The sequence below is a fragment of the Populus euphratica genome, unplaced genomic scaffold, assembly GCF_000495115.2.
Source record: "Populus euphratica unplaced genomic scaffold, PopEup_1.0 scaffold67.1, whole genome shotgun sequence".
Classification (NCBI taxonomy): Eukaryota; Viridiplantae; Streptophyta; class Magnoliopsida; order Malpighiales; family Salicaceae; genus Populus; species Populus euphratica.
In genome coordinates, this window is record NW_011499914.1 from 561,112 (window position 1) to 578,848 (window position 17,737).

Consider the following 17,737-nt stretch of genomic DNA (forward strand, 5'->3'; position numbering starts at 1 on the left):
GCATCGTGAGTTTGAGGGGAGATGTTAAATAATATTTATGTAATCTTATTTATTAAGGGTAGAATAGTATTTTCAGCTTAACCTATACATAGTTTATATGTATTTAGGTTAACATCAAACACTCATAATACAAAGATTAATCAGAATTGTAGCCTCCATTTTATGTTTGATCTTTAATTATTTTAACACTAGGGACCTATCGAAGCAATCCATGTAGGATGGGAAAAAATAGTCTTAAAGTACAATGCCCAAGAATTTTATTCCTTTTTATTTTCAATGAAATTGAATTATTTCCAGCAAAAAAATTTTTAATTTTCAACCAAAGAATTTATCCATTTTCTGGGTAGATTTCACAAGTTTAAACCTTCAAAGTAGTGCATCAACCTAAAGCAATTTTCTCCGTTGTTAAAATTGATATCATACTCTAAATACTGTTATTTATGCTTCATATTCTCCATGAGTTCTCTTTTAGCCTTAATGTTAAGGAAGAGCCAACGAAAAATTTAAACTAAATCGGTTCAAGAACTTGGATATTATTACATTGTGTCATTGTTAGTTTAAAATTTATTAAGGCTAACTAAGTATATCACTAGGCTTATGCAAGGGACCTAGGACCATACCATGCCCTTAATGAATATAATTCAGAGAATATGACTTCAGATCTAATCCAAAACACCCACCAGAATCTAACAGCCAATGCCCAAAAGTTTTTCCATGCGAGAAATTCATCAATAGCCAATGCCATTCAAACTCTGTATCAGAGGGAAAAAAGACCGTCCTCCATAGAGTCATCAACTATCACTCAGAAGGTGAAGAAAGGAGCTCTAATGTTAACAGTTTCCAGGAGTTTCTGATAAGAAAAGGATGGTTCATGTTCACAAAAAATTCTCTTACTAAAAAGCAAAATTCTTAAGAGATGTTTTAATATATTCACATTATTTAATTTTTTATAAATAGTGGAAGTAAAATACAGAAACCTAGCAAAGGTGCCTCTAGGAAAAAAAAATCCATGTTATTATATTATACTGTCAATATGTTTACTACATATGAGCGAGCACAAGCTAACAATAAGGAAAACCAGATTTATGCACAAATACTATGTGATCTTGTTATCAAGATGATTTTGAGGCGAAAGGAATCTGTCACATGTCATTAACAACCACGACACCATCGCACTATAGATGATCTAAATTAGGCAGGAAAGAGAAGGAGACTCCTTCAACGATGTTTCTTAGTGCCAAAGCAGTAAAGACAACGTCCTTTATACTCCAATGGTGTTTATAGTGCAAATATTATATGTTTATAGGACAGATACTCTACATATATTTTACCAGAACAATGTTTTTCCTTAAATTTGGCTGTGAAAGAGCCAAGCCAGACCCAATAATATTTTTTAATTAAAAAATAAAAAAAACAATGCTTGTTAATGTTACAATATCTTTCTAATATAAATATTATATGTTTATGGTATGATTCACATTCTAATAAATTCATACCCCTGTATAATATTTTTTTCAAGTCTTTTAAAGTAGTATAATTTAGTGGTAGCTTTATGATTATGTTTCGAGGCTTTATCCTTCTTTTTTTTTTTCCTTAATTCATTATCCTACGCTTCTTAATTCATTATCCCATGCCCAAATTCACTTGTGTTGTTTGCTAGCTTGAGGTTGAAGTTGAGACAAGACGCTTCCCCCCTTCAGCAAATGAGAAGATGTATTTTTATTACATTAATTATTATGACACGTATACTTTATATTTCAAAAAATTCCATAAAAAACATCGGGGCAGCGATCTAGATTTCAAGTCTCTCATTCTTTGTTCCGCTACATCATTAAACAGATTTATCAACGAATTAATTCTGTTGGTGAAATAATTACCGATAGAACACATTCGTCAGTATAATAATTATCAGTAACTCCTATTTTCATCGCTAATTTTATCGTAAATAAAAATACACTCATCGACGGTCTTACAGACGGATACGCCGCGCCCAAAAAAAAGTTTCCCATGAGAACATTACAGATGGAATAAATCTGTCTGCAATTTCAACGGTAATTATGGCATGGCTAGTAATTGTTTGGCAACTTTCTGTGAAATACCGACGGAAAATGTCCGTCAGTATGAACTTGAAATATATAAAAATAATAATTTATTAATAGTAAAAAAACTTAATAAATAAATAAAATTGGATTAAACATTAAAAATATAAAAGTAATGTTAAATAATATTCATTACAAATTTAATGTATTTAAAAAATAAAATTAAACTAGAATAACGGCGGAGTTGGAGGAGGAGGAGGCTGGTTGTTCCCGGGACCATACTGCCAAAAAGGAGCTGCACAAGGATCGTCACCCATCTTTGATCTCATCTCCATGACTATTTGATGGAGGTCATCATAATTCATCGAGAGTTGTTAATATTGTTGTTTCAAGGCAATGAACTCCTCAGACTGGGTGTTCGATACTGATGGAGAGCTTTCAACGATTAAGACACTATGAACCCAACGCAAGTTTTCAGCCATAGTGTTGGAGAGCCTGTAAACCTGATTTTTATCGGGTCCACCAGATGATCCCACCTCCATCCATAAATCTGGATCAAAATCTGGATGGGTTGAAGAATGGTCCCCATATCTCTTCCTCAATCGGCTATTATAGGTCTCCTGAAAATTTCATCGGTAAAAAAATCATCAAATGCAATTCAAGATACAATTCAAGAAAATAATAACTTACAAAATAAAATGAATGAACGAACATACCACGAAGTGCTGAGCATGGTTGTCCATGAATTGTTGCACCCCCTTTTGGCGGTCTTTACTCCACACATACGTCTCTACAAACAACTCCATTGGACTCGGCTCACGTCCAAGAGACGTAACCTATAAAAAAAAATAGGTTGAAAGTTAAATATACTATAAGGAACGATAAATTAATTAATGATATATTTCATTAAAATTAATCTTACCATCTGCTTTGCATGTACGCTGAATTAGACCGATCTGCCAGTGTGCGTGGTCACCGAACCATGAATTTGCTAGTTTCGATTGTTGGCACCGAACTATAAGCGTCGTGAGAACCGCTATGAGGTCATGTGCTCAATATATGCGGTCTATATTTCCCCTGAGATGAATGGCGGTTTGAATTCCTGCCAAACCGCCACCTTATTCCATCCTTCAAGACCGTTATCCCTCGCATGTCTTTTTGATTTTTTTAGGTGTCATACCAAAAATCACGCAACCTACTTTCATAGTAACAAATTAGAATTTAAAACATAAAATTAAAAATTAAAAATAAATATTATTTTTTATATTACCTAATTGCCGCGTGATTCTCACATACCCTTCTTACAACATTGGTGTCCATCCTATCCCGCTCAAATTTGTTCTGTGTATATAAATAATTCATATAAAATAAAAATAGTACAAGATATAAAAGTATAAAAATCATTTATTAAAAATAAGTTGGAAATTAAAAATTAACACCGACCTGAAATTGCTTAAACCATGCATCGATATTAGGTTTCCACTCAGGATGTCTAGAAACCTGACTCCATTGAAACAATAGAATCTCGATCGATGATTTAAATGCCAATGTTATAGTCCTTACAGCCTCAATGTTTGTGAACCTGAAATTAAATAAAAGTAGTAATATTAATTAGTTGTTCATAAATTATGTTATAAGTATATATAAAAAAAACTAAAACCTAAACAAACTTACATTGAGAGGTCATCCTTCCATTGTGTCTGGTACTTTCTGGTGAATTAACCCCGCTGTGAAGGCACACCACTTCTGCGTTGTGAAATCGTGCTAGAAGAGATGGCATCACAAGTTGACGTAGATTCCTTGCCTTGATCAGCACCTAAGGATACATCCTCCTCGCTGCTAGAAAAATTAGCTGCAACTGTTTTCTGACAACGTGCTATAGATTTCATGCTACACATCTACACAAATTTATATGAATAATTACATAATTAACTTTGATTATTTTTTTTATTAATATATATATTAATAAAAAATTATCAATTAAAAACATTTAATTATAAATTACATAGCTCATGTAATATTTAACCTCTAGAATGGGTACATCCATCTAAACTGGACCGGTCCTCCAACTTTTACCTCAAATGGTAAATGTACTGGTAGATGCTTCATTTAGTCAAAAAATGATAGAAGGAATATCATCTCAAGTTTGCATATTATGTCGATGATATTCTTTTCAAGTCTTTTAATGTGATCAACATTCAACTTGCTGGAGCATATATCTCTAAAGAAATGGTTGATCTTCGTTAGTGCATCTTATATCTCCTTTGACAACAAATCACGAAAAGCTAATGGGATGCGTGTTTGCATAAACACATGACAGTCATGACTCTTCATTCTATATAATCTGCATTCCTCCGTACTAACCAGCTTTAATATGTTCGAGGCATGTCTATCGAGGAAACGCAAACTCTTAAGCCATTTGTAGACTAGTAGTTGTGCGTTTTTCTCTAGCACGAAGCTTACTCTTGGTTTTGCGACCCGTGACCCATCACAAACCAACTCCATATTTTTATGGTTACAAAATAGCGTTACATCCAATCTAGCATTGATGTTGTCCTTTGTCTTCCCCTTCACATCCATGATGATGTTGAAAATATTCTCAAACACGTTCTTTTCAATGTGCATGACATCAAGGTTATGGCGGAGAAGATTTGTCTTTCAATAAGGAAGCTCCCAAAAGATACTTTGCTTCACCCAATTATAGGTCAAACCAAAACCAAAAAACTTTTGTTTACCTAATTGGAGACCAAACACAATGTCACAATACTCTAATACAACATCAAATAATTTTTCACCAGAAAGATGTTGGGGTGCAACATGCTTTTCAACTCTGCCAACAAAGAAATCCTTTCTGTTCTTTCTATACCTGTGGTTATGTGGCAAGAAATGACGATGATAGTCAAAAAAAGAAGCTTTACCCCCGTTTGCTAGCGTGAATGCCTTGTTGTTCTTCATATAGTATGGACATGCTAGCTTTCCATGTGTGCTCCAATTAGAAACCATTCCATAAGCTAGTAAATAATTGATAGTCCACATCAATGCCGCTCTCATAACAAAATTTTGTTTCCTCGATATGTCATAAGTCAAAGCTCTAAAGGACCATAACTGTGTCAACTCATCAATCAATAGACGAAGACAAACATCTATATTCCACCCTGGACTGCTGGGACCTGGTATGACCATAGATAAAAACATGAATTTCGACCTCAAACACATCCCTGGTAGCAAGTTATAAATCGTTAGTATGACTGGCCAATAAGAATAAGGATCAGCAAATGACCCAAATGGGTTGAATCTGTTTGTGCACAATCCAAGATGCACGTTCCTTGATTCAGCTGAAAAGTAAGGATGCATATTGTTAAAGTTTTTCTAGGCTTCACCGTCAGAAGGATGAACCATCACTCCATCAACCGCATGGTGTGATTGGTGTCATGTCATGTGCTCAGCAGTCCTTGGTGACATGAATAACTTCTGCAGTCTAGGTGTGATTGGAAAGTATCTAAGTTTTTTATATGCCACGAGAGTCTTCCCTCTACTAGTTTTGGGTTTGTAATGGGAATGCCCGCATGTCATGCACTTGGTCATCTCAGTATTTTTAAGGTAGTATAACATGCAGAAGTTATGGCATATATCAATTTTCTAGTATCTTAAATCGAGGGGTTTCATTATGGATTTGGCAACATAGAAGTTCTTTTTCAGCCTATTCCCTCCAGGTAAAATGTTTCTCGCTCATTCAATAATCTTGTCATATTCGGCCTCACTCAACCCATGATCTGACTTGATGGTGAACACCTGTGCTACGACTGATAATTTATTGTGGCTCGTACAACCATCCCATAAGAGTTCCTCAGAATCTCTCAACAGATCAAAAAACCTTATTGCATCTGTATTAGGTTTTTCTTTTATGATTGAACATTCCCTGACATTACCTTCACTCACTGTCATTGCATCAATAATCATATTTCTGTAAGGATTACTATTCTCATTTCGAACTTCGTGCATGTTGCTAACACTAGAAGTTGACCCAATCACCTGTTCTTCCATGCTCTCATCAGGAACAAATAGTTCTCTGTGAGCATACCAACACATATTATTCTCCATGAACCCTTTGGTTAGAAGATGCATCGTTATAATATCTTGATACAGAAACTTTAAATTTTTACACTTCCTGCATGGACACTTAATACCTGCCATCAGTAAAATTTCTCGGAATAGATGTTGCACAATTAATAAAACCCTGGACACCGTTACAATAATCCATCCTCCGCAATCCTTAGGGTGAGTCCCGATATATCCATAAAAGATCATCTATGACTTCTATTGAACCTCTATAAAACATAACAAAAATATTGGTTTTCCCCGACATTATCCAACAAACTAAAACAACACGTATGCTAAATATTCATTATCAAATGTCAACTATCAACGTTTATACATACAAATTTATACATATATAAATTTATAGAAATCACAACTTAGAAATAGAATTGATAACAATTAAACAAGACTCGTTAAACAAGCTATTATTTATTTATTTATTTCACCACAACACATTTAATTCGGTGTAATTCAAAAAAAAATTCAACAATTTACACACAAATATAATTTGATAAAATCTAAAACAAACTATAATAACTACAAAATTATACATTCATACTACAAGTTTCTTTGAAAATAACAATTAAACAAGTACAAACGTTAACAAAATACATATACTAAAACAATAAAATTCACAATTAAATATTAAAACTAAAAAGGATAGATTTACTTATAAGAAAATGATAAAATCTACAAGAAATAGATATTGTGACCACGTATAAGATATAAGAAACTTGAGTGCTCGTGTTGAGAATAGTGAAGAGTTGGGATGGATGGTTGGCTGCAGTTTGGGAAGGGAGAGGTGGGATGGAAAAGAAGAAGAAGAAGAAACAGAGGAAGAGAGTGTCGACAGTTGAGTGGGTATATAATGGTTTTTTTTATGGAATCACCAACGGATTACTTCCGTCGGTGATTCCATAGGTGATTTCATCAGTGAAAGTGTCACGTCACTGTACAACTATCTCAGTTTGAATCCCTCGATCATTCCGTCGATAAAATCATCTGACGTCACCACGTCGTTGCATATTTCTAGACAAACTGTATACCCCGTCGGCAAAACAATCGGTATATACCAATTATTTCACTGATGGATCTATGCTGTCAGTATATATTGACAGAATTATGTCTGTCAAGAATTATTACCGATAAAAAAAGTTTATTGATAATCCTATTGGTTTTCTTTATTTTTCTGGTAATATTCAAAACATTATCCTACAACGTAAAAGTTATTAATTTCTTTATTTAGTCAATAATTTTTCACGGCCTTCTCACGGTTAGGAGATCTAACTCAAGAACAGACTCGGAAAAAAAAAATCTAAATTATTATGTTAATCTGAATAATTTATTTTCATTAAAATATTAACAACTTGTCCTACTCCTGTCCACTTAAATTTGACAACCGGTCAAACTAATATTTGTTTTGACTGAATAAGTTGGCGAAGCAAAAAATATTAGGGAATTTCCATCCAATTCCTCCTCACCACAAAATTGTGGTTTAATTTTGCTCATGGTGACTTGGTATTTGATTTTTTTGACTTATTTTTTTCATCAATGTCCAATCTTTAATGCTCATTTGGGAATGTGTGTTGGGTTGTGACTTGTCTTTCTAAATCATAATCGATAATTGATAGAACAATCTCAGGCATGTTAATAAAAATCTTATGTGTAATATATCAAAGTGAAAATCTTAACCATCCATTTTTGTTTATAATTGATTTTTTTCTAAAAAATAAGAAGAAGAAAAGAGATTGAAATGGAGTAAAATGATATTATTTTTTACATCATGAAAACATGATTTGGATCTTTTGCGTTGTCTAGTTCATATGACGACTATCGTTGAATGTTATAAAATAACCGAGGAAAAATACATTGATGAAGAAGCATTTTTCCAAGTTTTAAGGCCATGCATAGCTTTCACGCTTTTGAATCTGTGGTTTCATTGAACTTGCTAGCAAGTTTTGCTGCAAATTCTGTAATATTCTTTTCAGAGCTTCCACCTTCACCCATGGCTGTTTTTGCTAGTTTCTTCCATTTCTCAGAATTCCTTCTCATCTCACTCCCTCTTTCGCTTTCCATGACTTCCCTTATACACTTTTCTAACTCTTCCTTAGTGACAATCCCCTTTTCATTTGCCTTCACTCTAACTCCTACACGCCAAACATCTGCTATGTACTTCGCATTTGTTGGTTGATCAGTCCACTGTGGCACTGCTACCATTGGCACTCCTAAGCTCAACGCTTCAAGCGTTGAGTTCCACCCACAATGAGTCATGAAGCAACCAACAGACTTGTGAGATAGAACCTCTAGCTGAGGGCTCCAGGTCACAATCAGACCCTTCTCTGAGGACCCCTCCACAAAGTTGCATGGAAGTTTTTTCTCTTCTGATTCTCTGACTACCCACAAGAAGTAGCAGCCACTCCTCCATAGGCCCCAGGCTATTTCTGCCATTTGATCTTCTCCCAGAGCAGCCAAGCTTCCAAATGACACGTAGACCACGGACCCAGTTTCCTTTGCGTCTAGCCATTCCATGCAACCGTCGAGAGCAGGTTTGAAGAGGCTGAGGCCATACTCGGTGTCATCCTCTAGCTGCCTGTCCAAGTAAACTGATGGAATCATGGGTCCTATTGGCTTGATTGACCTCTGGCCTGCCAGCCAGTTTACCACCTGATACAAATAAGCAAAATCTTGAGTACCATAGAATTGAAGGCAGCATGCTTTGCAAATATGGTAATATCTATTAGTAAGAGCAGAGAAAAAAGAATTCAATTAGGAATTCGAAGTACTGCTACTTTTCTTTATGTAACTTCTTCAGGGATACCTCCTCCTCCAGGGGGTTGAAACTGTTCACAAAGACCCAATCAGCTCCCCTGAAATTCAAAAACTGATTGACTACTAAGGTAAGTATAGATGAGTATTCTGATTCCATGTCGTGCACGAATGATGGCAGTTCATCAACGTCTAGAGGTGGCAGCCCTGGAACTGATACAGGAAGCTTCTCTAGTGGGATCTTTAGCTGCCCCTCATGGATTTGGTAGTAGACAGAGTTAACAGCACATGACTGTGTGAAGAAGGAAGCCCCAGTGAGGCCAAGGTGTCTAGCTATCTCTAGAACCCAAGGCATGAATGAGTCATACACTAGGCAACTTACTGGATGCCCAGAAGAGATACCTAGTTCCACAACGAGTTGTGACAGTTTTTGTGTCACTGTAGCTTGGAATTGTTTTAGAAGGTCAGCTATGGAACGGCTGCCTGTATCAGAACCATCAGAAATGGTCACCACTTTGACACAGCCAAGCGAGGCAGGCGTCGAGAGCGTCTGGCTTGAGAAGATGACCAGTGTTACTTGGAGTCCTTTGGAGGCTAGGCGCTTGGAGAACTGGATCATGGGGTTAATGTGACCTTGAACAGGATAAGGTATGACCACTACATGACAGATTCTTTCTTGCTTCTCCATTTCTCTAATTAACAAAACCAGTCTTTGCGCTTTTCGTTGTCGTATAGGAGTTCTCCTGCCTGCATATATGTATGCCTTTTCTGTCCAAATTGTGTGGTCCGAAAAAACCACTGCTGATCTGATGATCATAATGTTGTATTTCCTAGATTTTTTTTATGAATTTCACTTACGTGAGAGAAAGGAGTACAATTTTCGTTATAAAGATGTTTCAAATCCCTTAAATTAAATTCAATTTAGAAATTTTAATAAAATTTCATGTTTTAAACCATTTTAAGTATCAATAATGAAATTCTAAATAGAATTTAATTTTTAGAAATGATAAAAAAATAAATAGATGCCACTCCTTTGATTTACAATTCTAAAATAAAAAATTTAAATTTAAAACTAACCTTCTCAAAACACCTATTTATTATTTTCTTAGAGATATTTAAAGAAATAAAATAAATAATATAAAAAAATTAAATAAAATGAATTCAATCTTTTTTAAATACGACAATTTTCATATGTATTGGCTTACGTATGCAATTGGAAGGGAAGGTAGATGGTTCTACCCTACACTTCAACTACCAGTCATTTTTCTTGTCCTTATGGTTTGATTGATGACAATATTGATCCAATATCTGAAATCAAATAACATGTAATGTGTGAGGTTTAATGCTAGTAAAAACAAGTGTGCTGTCAATTTCATCATTACCATGGTAAAACTAAAGCCTGTTACTCCAGGCTTTTCAGAGTACGTACATGAATTAATTTTACATGAAAGTGGGGGGCTTCTGCTCATGCAGTGGGGTTGGATTCAAAGCATCTTCATGCACAAGATTTTACAGGCATAGCAGATTTAGTTATAGCTCCAGTACATACAGATTGTTTTATAAACCTACAATTTGGCGCTGATATTATCAAGCTCAGCAAGTGCGCACGGCACCTACTGAGACTCATTTGTCGTTTCCTTGCTCAAGAAGGCTTTCTGTGTTGTAACTACTGCCCCATGCCCTCTCCTTCCAAATCTGCTCAACTTCAACAAATGCCAGCCCCATGGTCTCTGGGACATACATAATCACAAACACAACTGCGAGCACTGCTATGCCAGCAAGCATCAAGAAAGTCGAACCTGTTCCTACTGCTTCGGCAATTGAAAGGAAAGTTTGGGCTACTATCAGATTGGAGATCCAGTTAACAGTAGCTGACATGCCCCCGCATATTCCTCGATATTGTTCGGGATATATCTCTGAGTTCACAGTCCATGGAACAGGTCCCATTCCTGGTGAGAAGCAAGCAATATACAGGGCTAACCCCAAAACTGCAATCCACCCATAGAGTTCATCTGAAGAACCAGATGACTTGCCAAAAAATGCTCCAGCAAGAATGAAAAGTGATGCAATTACACCAGCTAAGCTTGAGATGGCCAACTTTTTCCTCCCGAAATGATCAATAAGGTAAATGCCAAGAACCGTTCCCGCAGCATTCATGGCAGCGATAACAAGGGACAGGAGAAGTGCTAATTGGTTGGAACTAAAACCAGCCATCTGCACAATGGTTGGGCTATAGTACATGACTGTGTTGATACCAGTGAACTGCTGAAAAGCCTGCAACATCACAGAACTCTCGGTTATTATTTGTTATGATGCTTGTTAAGGACGGTGTTCTTTTTACTGCTGCAATTTTGTTAGCTCATGCCTCCTTTTGTGTTTCACCTGGACACTAGTGTATTTCAATGGAAAGAATATCAGATGATCCATATTTCAAACACTGTCACAATGCCAGAAGCACTTAAAACTCGTATGATTACCCAAATGTACGGTCAATAAGCAGCAAGGGACTCAATACAGATAAAAGATGATGGATAGCTCACACATACGAATTCTATTTCTTGTAGAGGAGGAGTTAGGCATGGACCTTTGCATCAAAGCACTCCAAAATTGATAGAACACCAGATTTCTATATTCAGTAACCAGCAAGCGAATCAAAGGACAAAAAAATGGCAGTCAACTGGCTCTACACCAAAAAATTTCTATATCAACTCCACTAAGTGTCCATCTCCGTGGCATGGGCCAGAAAAGAACCCAGTAAACATTGATTTTTACTTTTCATATTTAGAAAAATAAGAAGATAGTCCAACCCTATGAAAGAGCAAAGAGGTTCAGCATCTTGTTAAAGTACTATTAGTGATGCCATCTTAAAGCAACAGATTAAACTGCTAATTTAAAAAATTATTAGTTTCCTCATGGGAATTACCGTCAGATGGGCAAAAAAAATAGAACCTGGTTTATAAATTGATTGCAAGTTCGCACATTAGTGATGATGCATGGATGCCAGCTTGTATTAGCAGCACATCAAACGATCAATGTCAGTCATTCTAAGGCCAGAGATGCAATTTAGTAGATAAGGGGGTTTGCCAGATCTTTTACCTGAAGTCCAGCCCCAACAAGAAATGCAAGTCTGATTTCTTTTGACTTGAACACATCTGAGATTTTGACATCATTCCTTTTCTGGCACTCTTCCTCTTCAGTAATAGAAAGGTGATCAATTTCATCCTGTAACCGAGCAACGTCATATATTTTAGAAAGTATTGCAATGGCTTTAGCTTTGTTGTCCTGCATATTAAGATCAATGATATTTAGATGTAAATACATGAAAAGAAAAAAGCTTATGTCAAAACAGAATTCAGAAAATATTTTCTTCAAAAAAGTATCCTTGTTGTGTATACCTTCATGAAAAGCCACCGAGGAGACTCTGGCAAGCATAACATGATGCAGAACTGAATCACAGCGGGCACACCAGCAACTCCAACCATCCACCTCCAAGTTCCAGGGACCTATAGAAGCAATAAAAACGTTAGAAAGCCATTTAGGATGGGAAAAAATAGTCTTAAAGTACAATGCCCAAGAATTTTATTCCTTTTTATTTTCAATGAAATTAAATTATTTCCAAATTTGTGAAGCAAATAAGATTTTAATTCAACCCAAGAATTTATCCATTTTCTGAGTAGATTTCACAAGTTTAAACATTCAAAGTAGTGCATCAACCTAAAGCAATTTTCTCCTGTATTAAAATTGAGACCATACTCTAAATACTGTTATTTATGCTTAATATTCTCCACGAGTTCTCTTTTAGCCTTGATGTTAAGGCAGAGCCAACAAAAATTTTAAACTAAATCGGTTCAAGAACTTGGATATTATTACATTGTGTCATTGTTAGTTTAAAATTTATTAAGGCTAACTAAGTATATCACTAGGCTTATGCAAGGGACCTAGGACCATACCATGCCCTTAATGAATATAATTCAGAGAATATGACTTCAGATCTAATCCAAAACACCCACCAGAATCTAACAGCCAATGCCCAAAAGTTTTTCCATGCGAGAAATTCATCAATAGCCAATGCCATTCAAACTCTGTATCAGAGGGAAAAAAGACCGTCCTCCATAGAGTCATCAACTATCACTCAGAAGGTGAAGAAAGGAGCTCTAATGTTAACAGTTTCCAGGAGTTTCTGATAAGAAAAGGATGGTTCATGTTCACAAAAAATTCTCTTACTAAAAAGCAAAATTCTCAAGACATGTCTCAATTCATTCAAATTATTTTTCTATAAATAGTGGAAGTAAAATACAGAAACCTAGCAAAGGTGCCTCCAGGGAAAAAAAAAAATCCATGTTATTATATTATATTATATTGTCAATATGTTTACTACATATGAGCAAGTACATACTAACAATAAGTAAAACCAGATTTATGCATAAATACTATGTGATCTTGTTATCAAGATGATTTTGAGGTGAAAGGAATGTGTCACATGCCATTAACAACCAGGGCACCATGGATGATCTAAATTAGGCAGGAAAGAGAAGGAGACTCCTTCAATGATGTTTCTCAGTGCCAAATCTTAAAAAGGACCCCCAAATTATATCTTGCTGTCTCTTCAAAGCTGCACAATGTGAAACCTTTCACACAAGAGTAAATGTAATGAAAATAACACAATTTCTCTAGGCAATAACTCAGCATTGGGAAGTAGAATAGTTGCAGCAATTTGTCACTCAAGAGAAGCCATTAGAAAGAGATTTGCTTAGTAAATAGAATTTAGAATTTTGTACTCTCAAGATCACATGATCTTCTGCCAATTACTTATATAATTTCCCTCCACAGCTCCCCACTCTAAGAACTAATTAAACATTCCCGTTTTCCATTTTATAATTGAACATAGCGGGGAGAAAACTTTGATCATGTAGAAACAACCCAATGCTATTGGGCTCCTCCTCTGACAACCTCATGAATAATTTTGAACTACTTCAACAAGAAAACATCTATATGAAATAGCTTTGTTCTGACCTAGAACATTATAAAGAGTAGTAACAACTGTCTTTTGTTTAAAAATAATTTACGACTAACAATTTGGACCACAAGTTTTTACAACATTTAGAAAACCAAGTGGACATGAAAAGAAACATTCTTGCAAACCGCATCAGATAGAAAGAATACTGGAATTTCATGATATACATTTTCAAATGCAGAGAATCAGTATCTTCAATGGAAAAATGCTTTATAGGCGGACCCTGAACTGTATTGTAACAAACTGCGAAATAATGACAGATAAACTGACCTCAGTAAAGGCAAGATTTACAAGATAGGAAAGAAACTGTCCACCGGTAATCATAAGAACATTTGTGCTTACTAATCCTCCTCTTACTTCTGAAGGAGATGCTTCCGCAATATACACAGGAGCAGTAACAGATGCTATACCGACACCCAGGCCAACAAAAAGCCGTCCCAATATAAGAACATAGGGATTCGGGGCAGCCGCCATAACAACGGATCCAGCAGCAAAGACAACGTCAGCAAGAAGGGTAGCTTTCTTGCGTCCATACGCATCATTGATCCAACCGCCTCCTGCAGCTCCTATTATTGCACCAATCAATGCCATACTGACAATAGTTTCCTGCCAAGTTAAAAAAATCATTATGATGGATAACCTCCAGATCAAAAAATAACCATTTGTCTTCTTTTTTATCATTAAAATTTTTAGTAGTTCTACTATTTTCACTATTTTCCATTTGGTAATGGTAGTAGTTTTGACTATAGATAATTCTGCTTCCTATTTAAGCAGTTTTGCTTGCTTTTCTGAAAAATCCCAAAACAAAAAAACAGAGATTAAATCTTTAGCAAGAGCAGAAACCCTTCATTTCACCAACAAATTTCCATACGAAAAATTGTTCCCTGTGAAGTGGAACAATCATTACGATGATGGATAACCAATCAAGACCTCCAGATTTATAACAAAATCATCGTTTTATTATAGTTATCATCATTCAAAAGTTCAGGAATTTCTCATTTCTCGTTCAGAAATTAAAGTATTTCTCATTACAGATGCAGCTCTACTTGATTCTCACTTTTTTTATAAACCCCGTCAAAGAAGCAGCGCAAAGTTAAATCTTTGGCAAGAAATGACAAAAATCATTACCTGTAAAAAGCTACTCTGATTAACCACCTCAAATTCATCTTTTATATACAAAAGAGCCCCTGAAATTACACCTGCATAAACAACATTTCCTCATCAAACAACACACCATCTAATCTTTAATAAATTAAAACACCCCTTTGCTTATTTTTCCAAAAAAAAGTTAACCAAACGTTTGATTCTTTTTCTTACCAGACTGAAAACCGGAGACCATAAAGATTGCAAAAGAAAATAAACTTTTACCAGTATCGTAGCCGAAAAGGAGACCGCCAATGCCAGCAGCAACCGTCAATCCAATTACATAAGAATTACTAAAATACGACATTCTTCTCTCCGGAAACATGTCTAAATACCCTGAACTTCCCGGCAAAAAACCGGAACTTCCCGGTGAGGACTGGATCGTCATTTCCCTCTCTTTCAACCAATCAAATGCCAGCAAGCGAAAAAAAAAAGCTAGCAGATTAAAAGGAAGGGCTGGTAGTAGGTAATGAAACAGTGATTAAGCATTCAATTTGGAGGACTAAGGAAAGAAGAGGCTCAGTGATAAATAAGGAAATGGAGTTAATGCTTTTGATTAGATTAAATGAAGAGAACCTAATCTAATCAAATCAAGATCAAGATTCGGTAGGCGAAAGCCAGCAAGGGCAAAATGGGCTCTGCTGGCCTTTCGGGTTCTGTGATTTAATGCTGAGAATCTGCGGGAAACTTGAGTAAAGAGATTTCTTGAGACAATTTTGGAGAGAAAAGTGAGAAATTTAGACAAGAAAGCGAGGAACTGTAATGATTTATGTAGGAGAAACGTGACCTCAAAGTTTAACACGTAAGTCTTCTCAGAATAACTTGGAAAACTACAAAAAAAAAAAATGCTCGGTGTGACTGGGTACTTTGCATTAAATAACAGACCAATGACGTGGAAGACTAGTCAAGTGAAAGGGAATAGTGAAATCGTAGTTGTCGGATATATTTTTTTAGTCACTTTGTAGGCTAAGAAAAAGACCCATGCTATGGATAGATATAAAAAGAAGAAAAAAAATCATGATTATAATATATTTTATTTTATTTTTTGAATTGTGCTTTGAGATATAACTAATAAAATATTGTTAGTTATTTTTCAGGTACTTTAAAAATTTTCAAGTATATAATTTAGAAATATTTAAAAAATAATATAATTCATTTAATTATTGGATTAACATATAGGTTATTTAAATAAAACCGAATGATTTATTTTTATTAAAACGATAATATTTTATTTAATCTTGATTTTTTAAATAAATAATAATTTAACTAGATTAATTAGGTTTGGTGAAATCATATTTTATTTGATTAAGATAAAACTCAATCTAGATTAAATTATAAGTTTCAAAATTTTTATATTAATTCATCAATTTTGCTGAGTTTAACAAATATGATTTATATAAATCTAATTTCTCAATTGTTTTGGTATGAATGGCTTGGAATAAAATGTTAATTTAATGTAATTGGGCTTGAAGTTGAAATTTTTTATATAAATGGTATGCTTTTAAAAGAAAAATATTTAAGTGGAAAAAGAAAGGTTTACCTAAAATAACTTTTGATAAACAAAATTTCAAATTTGATGAATATGAGTGAATTTCAACATCATAAATTATCACGTTTTTCTTAGTTATTGCATGGGTGGTTTATTTTTCATTTGTAAAAAGGTGAAATTAGTTTGAATATCTATAAATTTTAAATTAGTTTGATGGTTGGGTCTTGTTTATTTATGTATTTTAAAAATATTTTTGAAAAAATTTAATATTTTTTTACTTTAAAAATGATATTTTTTAGTATTTTTAAATTATTTTAATATACTAAAATAAAAAATAATTTTAAAATAAAAAATTATAAATATATATTTTAACATAAAAAATTATTTAAAAACAACTGCTTACAAATAACTTCAACATCTCGAATGGTGAGGAATTGAAAGGAGAAGGGACCTACAATGGTAAATTGCAGGTGACATTAGAGAATTTCTTTATTTTATGCACGTTTTTATTTTATTTTTATCTTGGCGGTTTAATGTGGCCCAAGTGGCTGTTAGATAAGAATTAAGACAAATAACTAACGTACACTCACCACATAGAAAAGAACCTCACTCCTAAGATATAGAATTCTCTCTGTACTCGCTCTCTGGTTCGTTTTGACCCTGTATTTTAAGCAGGGTCGTTTTAGGAATTAAGATAAGAGCTTGTATAATCCGCGGTGAAGTCACGCGCTATGGATCAAGTTCGATTTTCTTTCTCCGGACAAGTGGAGATTTGGCTTTTGCTCCTCCATAAGGCAATGAAAGATTGCACGTTCGGCGCGTGAAGTGCACGATTCCGGTGATCAGAAATTTGAGGCAGTAGCGTTATTGGAATTCCATGAAATTTAATAATTTTGTCTTAAATATATTAGGTTGGTGAGAGGGGCCTACTTTTATGATCAACTGAAAATGAAATTTATTTACGACCGATAAAAAATGACGTAAGAATATTTTTTATTGTAAGAAAATATTCATCATTTAGTGTAGATAATATTGAATAATAAGAGAATGGATATGCTGCTTTTTACATATATACCCCCCTCCCCTCCGTCTTAAATCATCCCCAGCAGTATAAATAAACAAATAAATTGTCAGCTGAATAGTATAGTTATATTAGACAGTTTGATTCGACACGTGCCGATTTTAATA

The 17,737-nt window shown here is 34.7% G+C and overlaps 3 protein-coding genes across 5 annotated transcripts in view; all 3 read right to left on the bottom strand.

Annotated features, from left to right (window-relative positions):
* Positions 1-11,971, bottom strand: part of LOC105134380 (inositol transporter 1-like) — an 18,060-nt gene extending 6,089 nt beyond the window's left edge. The window contains exon 1 of the mRNA XM_011038768.1: positions 11,488-11,971. The gene's annotated coding sequence lies outside the window, so the exon portion shown is untranslated. The remainder of the gene's footprint in view (positions 1-11,487) is intronic.
* On the bottom strand, positions 7,882-9,716 carry LOC105134379 (UDP-glycosyltransferase 74E1-like). The gene is made up of 2 exons (XM_011038767.1): positions 8,956-9,716; positions 7,882-8,801 (listed from the first exon to the last, which is right to left on the bottom strand). Exons 1-2 carry the CDS (start codon positions 9,589-9,591, stop codon positions 8,052-8,054), a joined length of 1,386 nt encoding a protein of 461 aa, XP_011037069.1. The 5' UTR covers positions 9,592-9,716; the 3' UTR covers positions 7,882-8,051.
* Positions 10,330-15,881, bottom strand: LOC105134377 (inositol transporter 1-like). Of its 3 annotated transcripts, XM_011038765.1 has the most exons (7): positions 15,286-15,881; positions 15,046-15,116; positions 14,188-14,523; positions 12,299-12,406; positions 12,000-12,185; positions 10,517-11,177; positions 10,330-10,468 (listed from the first exon to the last, which is right to left on the bottom strand). In XM_011038765.1, exons 1-6 carry the CDS (start codon positions 15,446-15,448, stop codon positions 10,527-10,529), a joined length of 1,515 nt encoding a protein of 504 aa, XP_011037067.1. In that variant the 5' UTR covers positions 15,449-15,881; the 3' UTR covers positions 10,330-10,468; positions 10,517-10,526. The 3 variants fall into 3 exon arrangements, with proteins under 3 accessions (XP_011037067.1, XP_011037068.1, XP_011037066.1); XM_011038766.1 differs by having other exon boundaries at positions 10,330-11,177; positions 14,260-14,523; positions 15,286-15,880; XM_011038764.1 differs by having other exon boundaries at positions 10,330-11,177; positions 15,286-15,880.
* Positions 15,882-17,737: the final 1,856 nt, after the last annotated feature.

Excerpts from the sequence above, each read along its gene's own strand:
- LOC105134379 (XM_011038767.1), bottom strand. The coding sequence starts at position 9,591 with ATGGAGAAGCAAGAAAGAATCTGTCATGTAGTGGTCATACCTTATCCT. Across the intron at positions 8,802-8,955 it reads TCAACCCCCTGGAGGAGGAG|GTGGTAAACTGGCTGGCAGG; the intron begins GTATCCCTGAAG and ends TATTTGTATCAG.
- LOC105134377 (XM_011038765.1), bottom strand. The coding sequence starts at position 15,448 with ATGACGATCCAGTCCTCACCGGGAAGTTCCGGTTTTTTGCCGGGAAGT. Across the intron at positions 12,407-14,187 it reads TAAATCTTGCCTTTACTGAG|GTCCCTGGAACTTGGAGGTG; the intron begins GTCAGTTTATCT and ends TTGCTTCTATAG. Across the intron at positions 12,186-12,298 it reads CTCGGTGGCTTTTCATGAAG|GACAACAAAGCTAAAGCCAT; the intron begins GTATACACAACA and ends CTTAATATGCAG.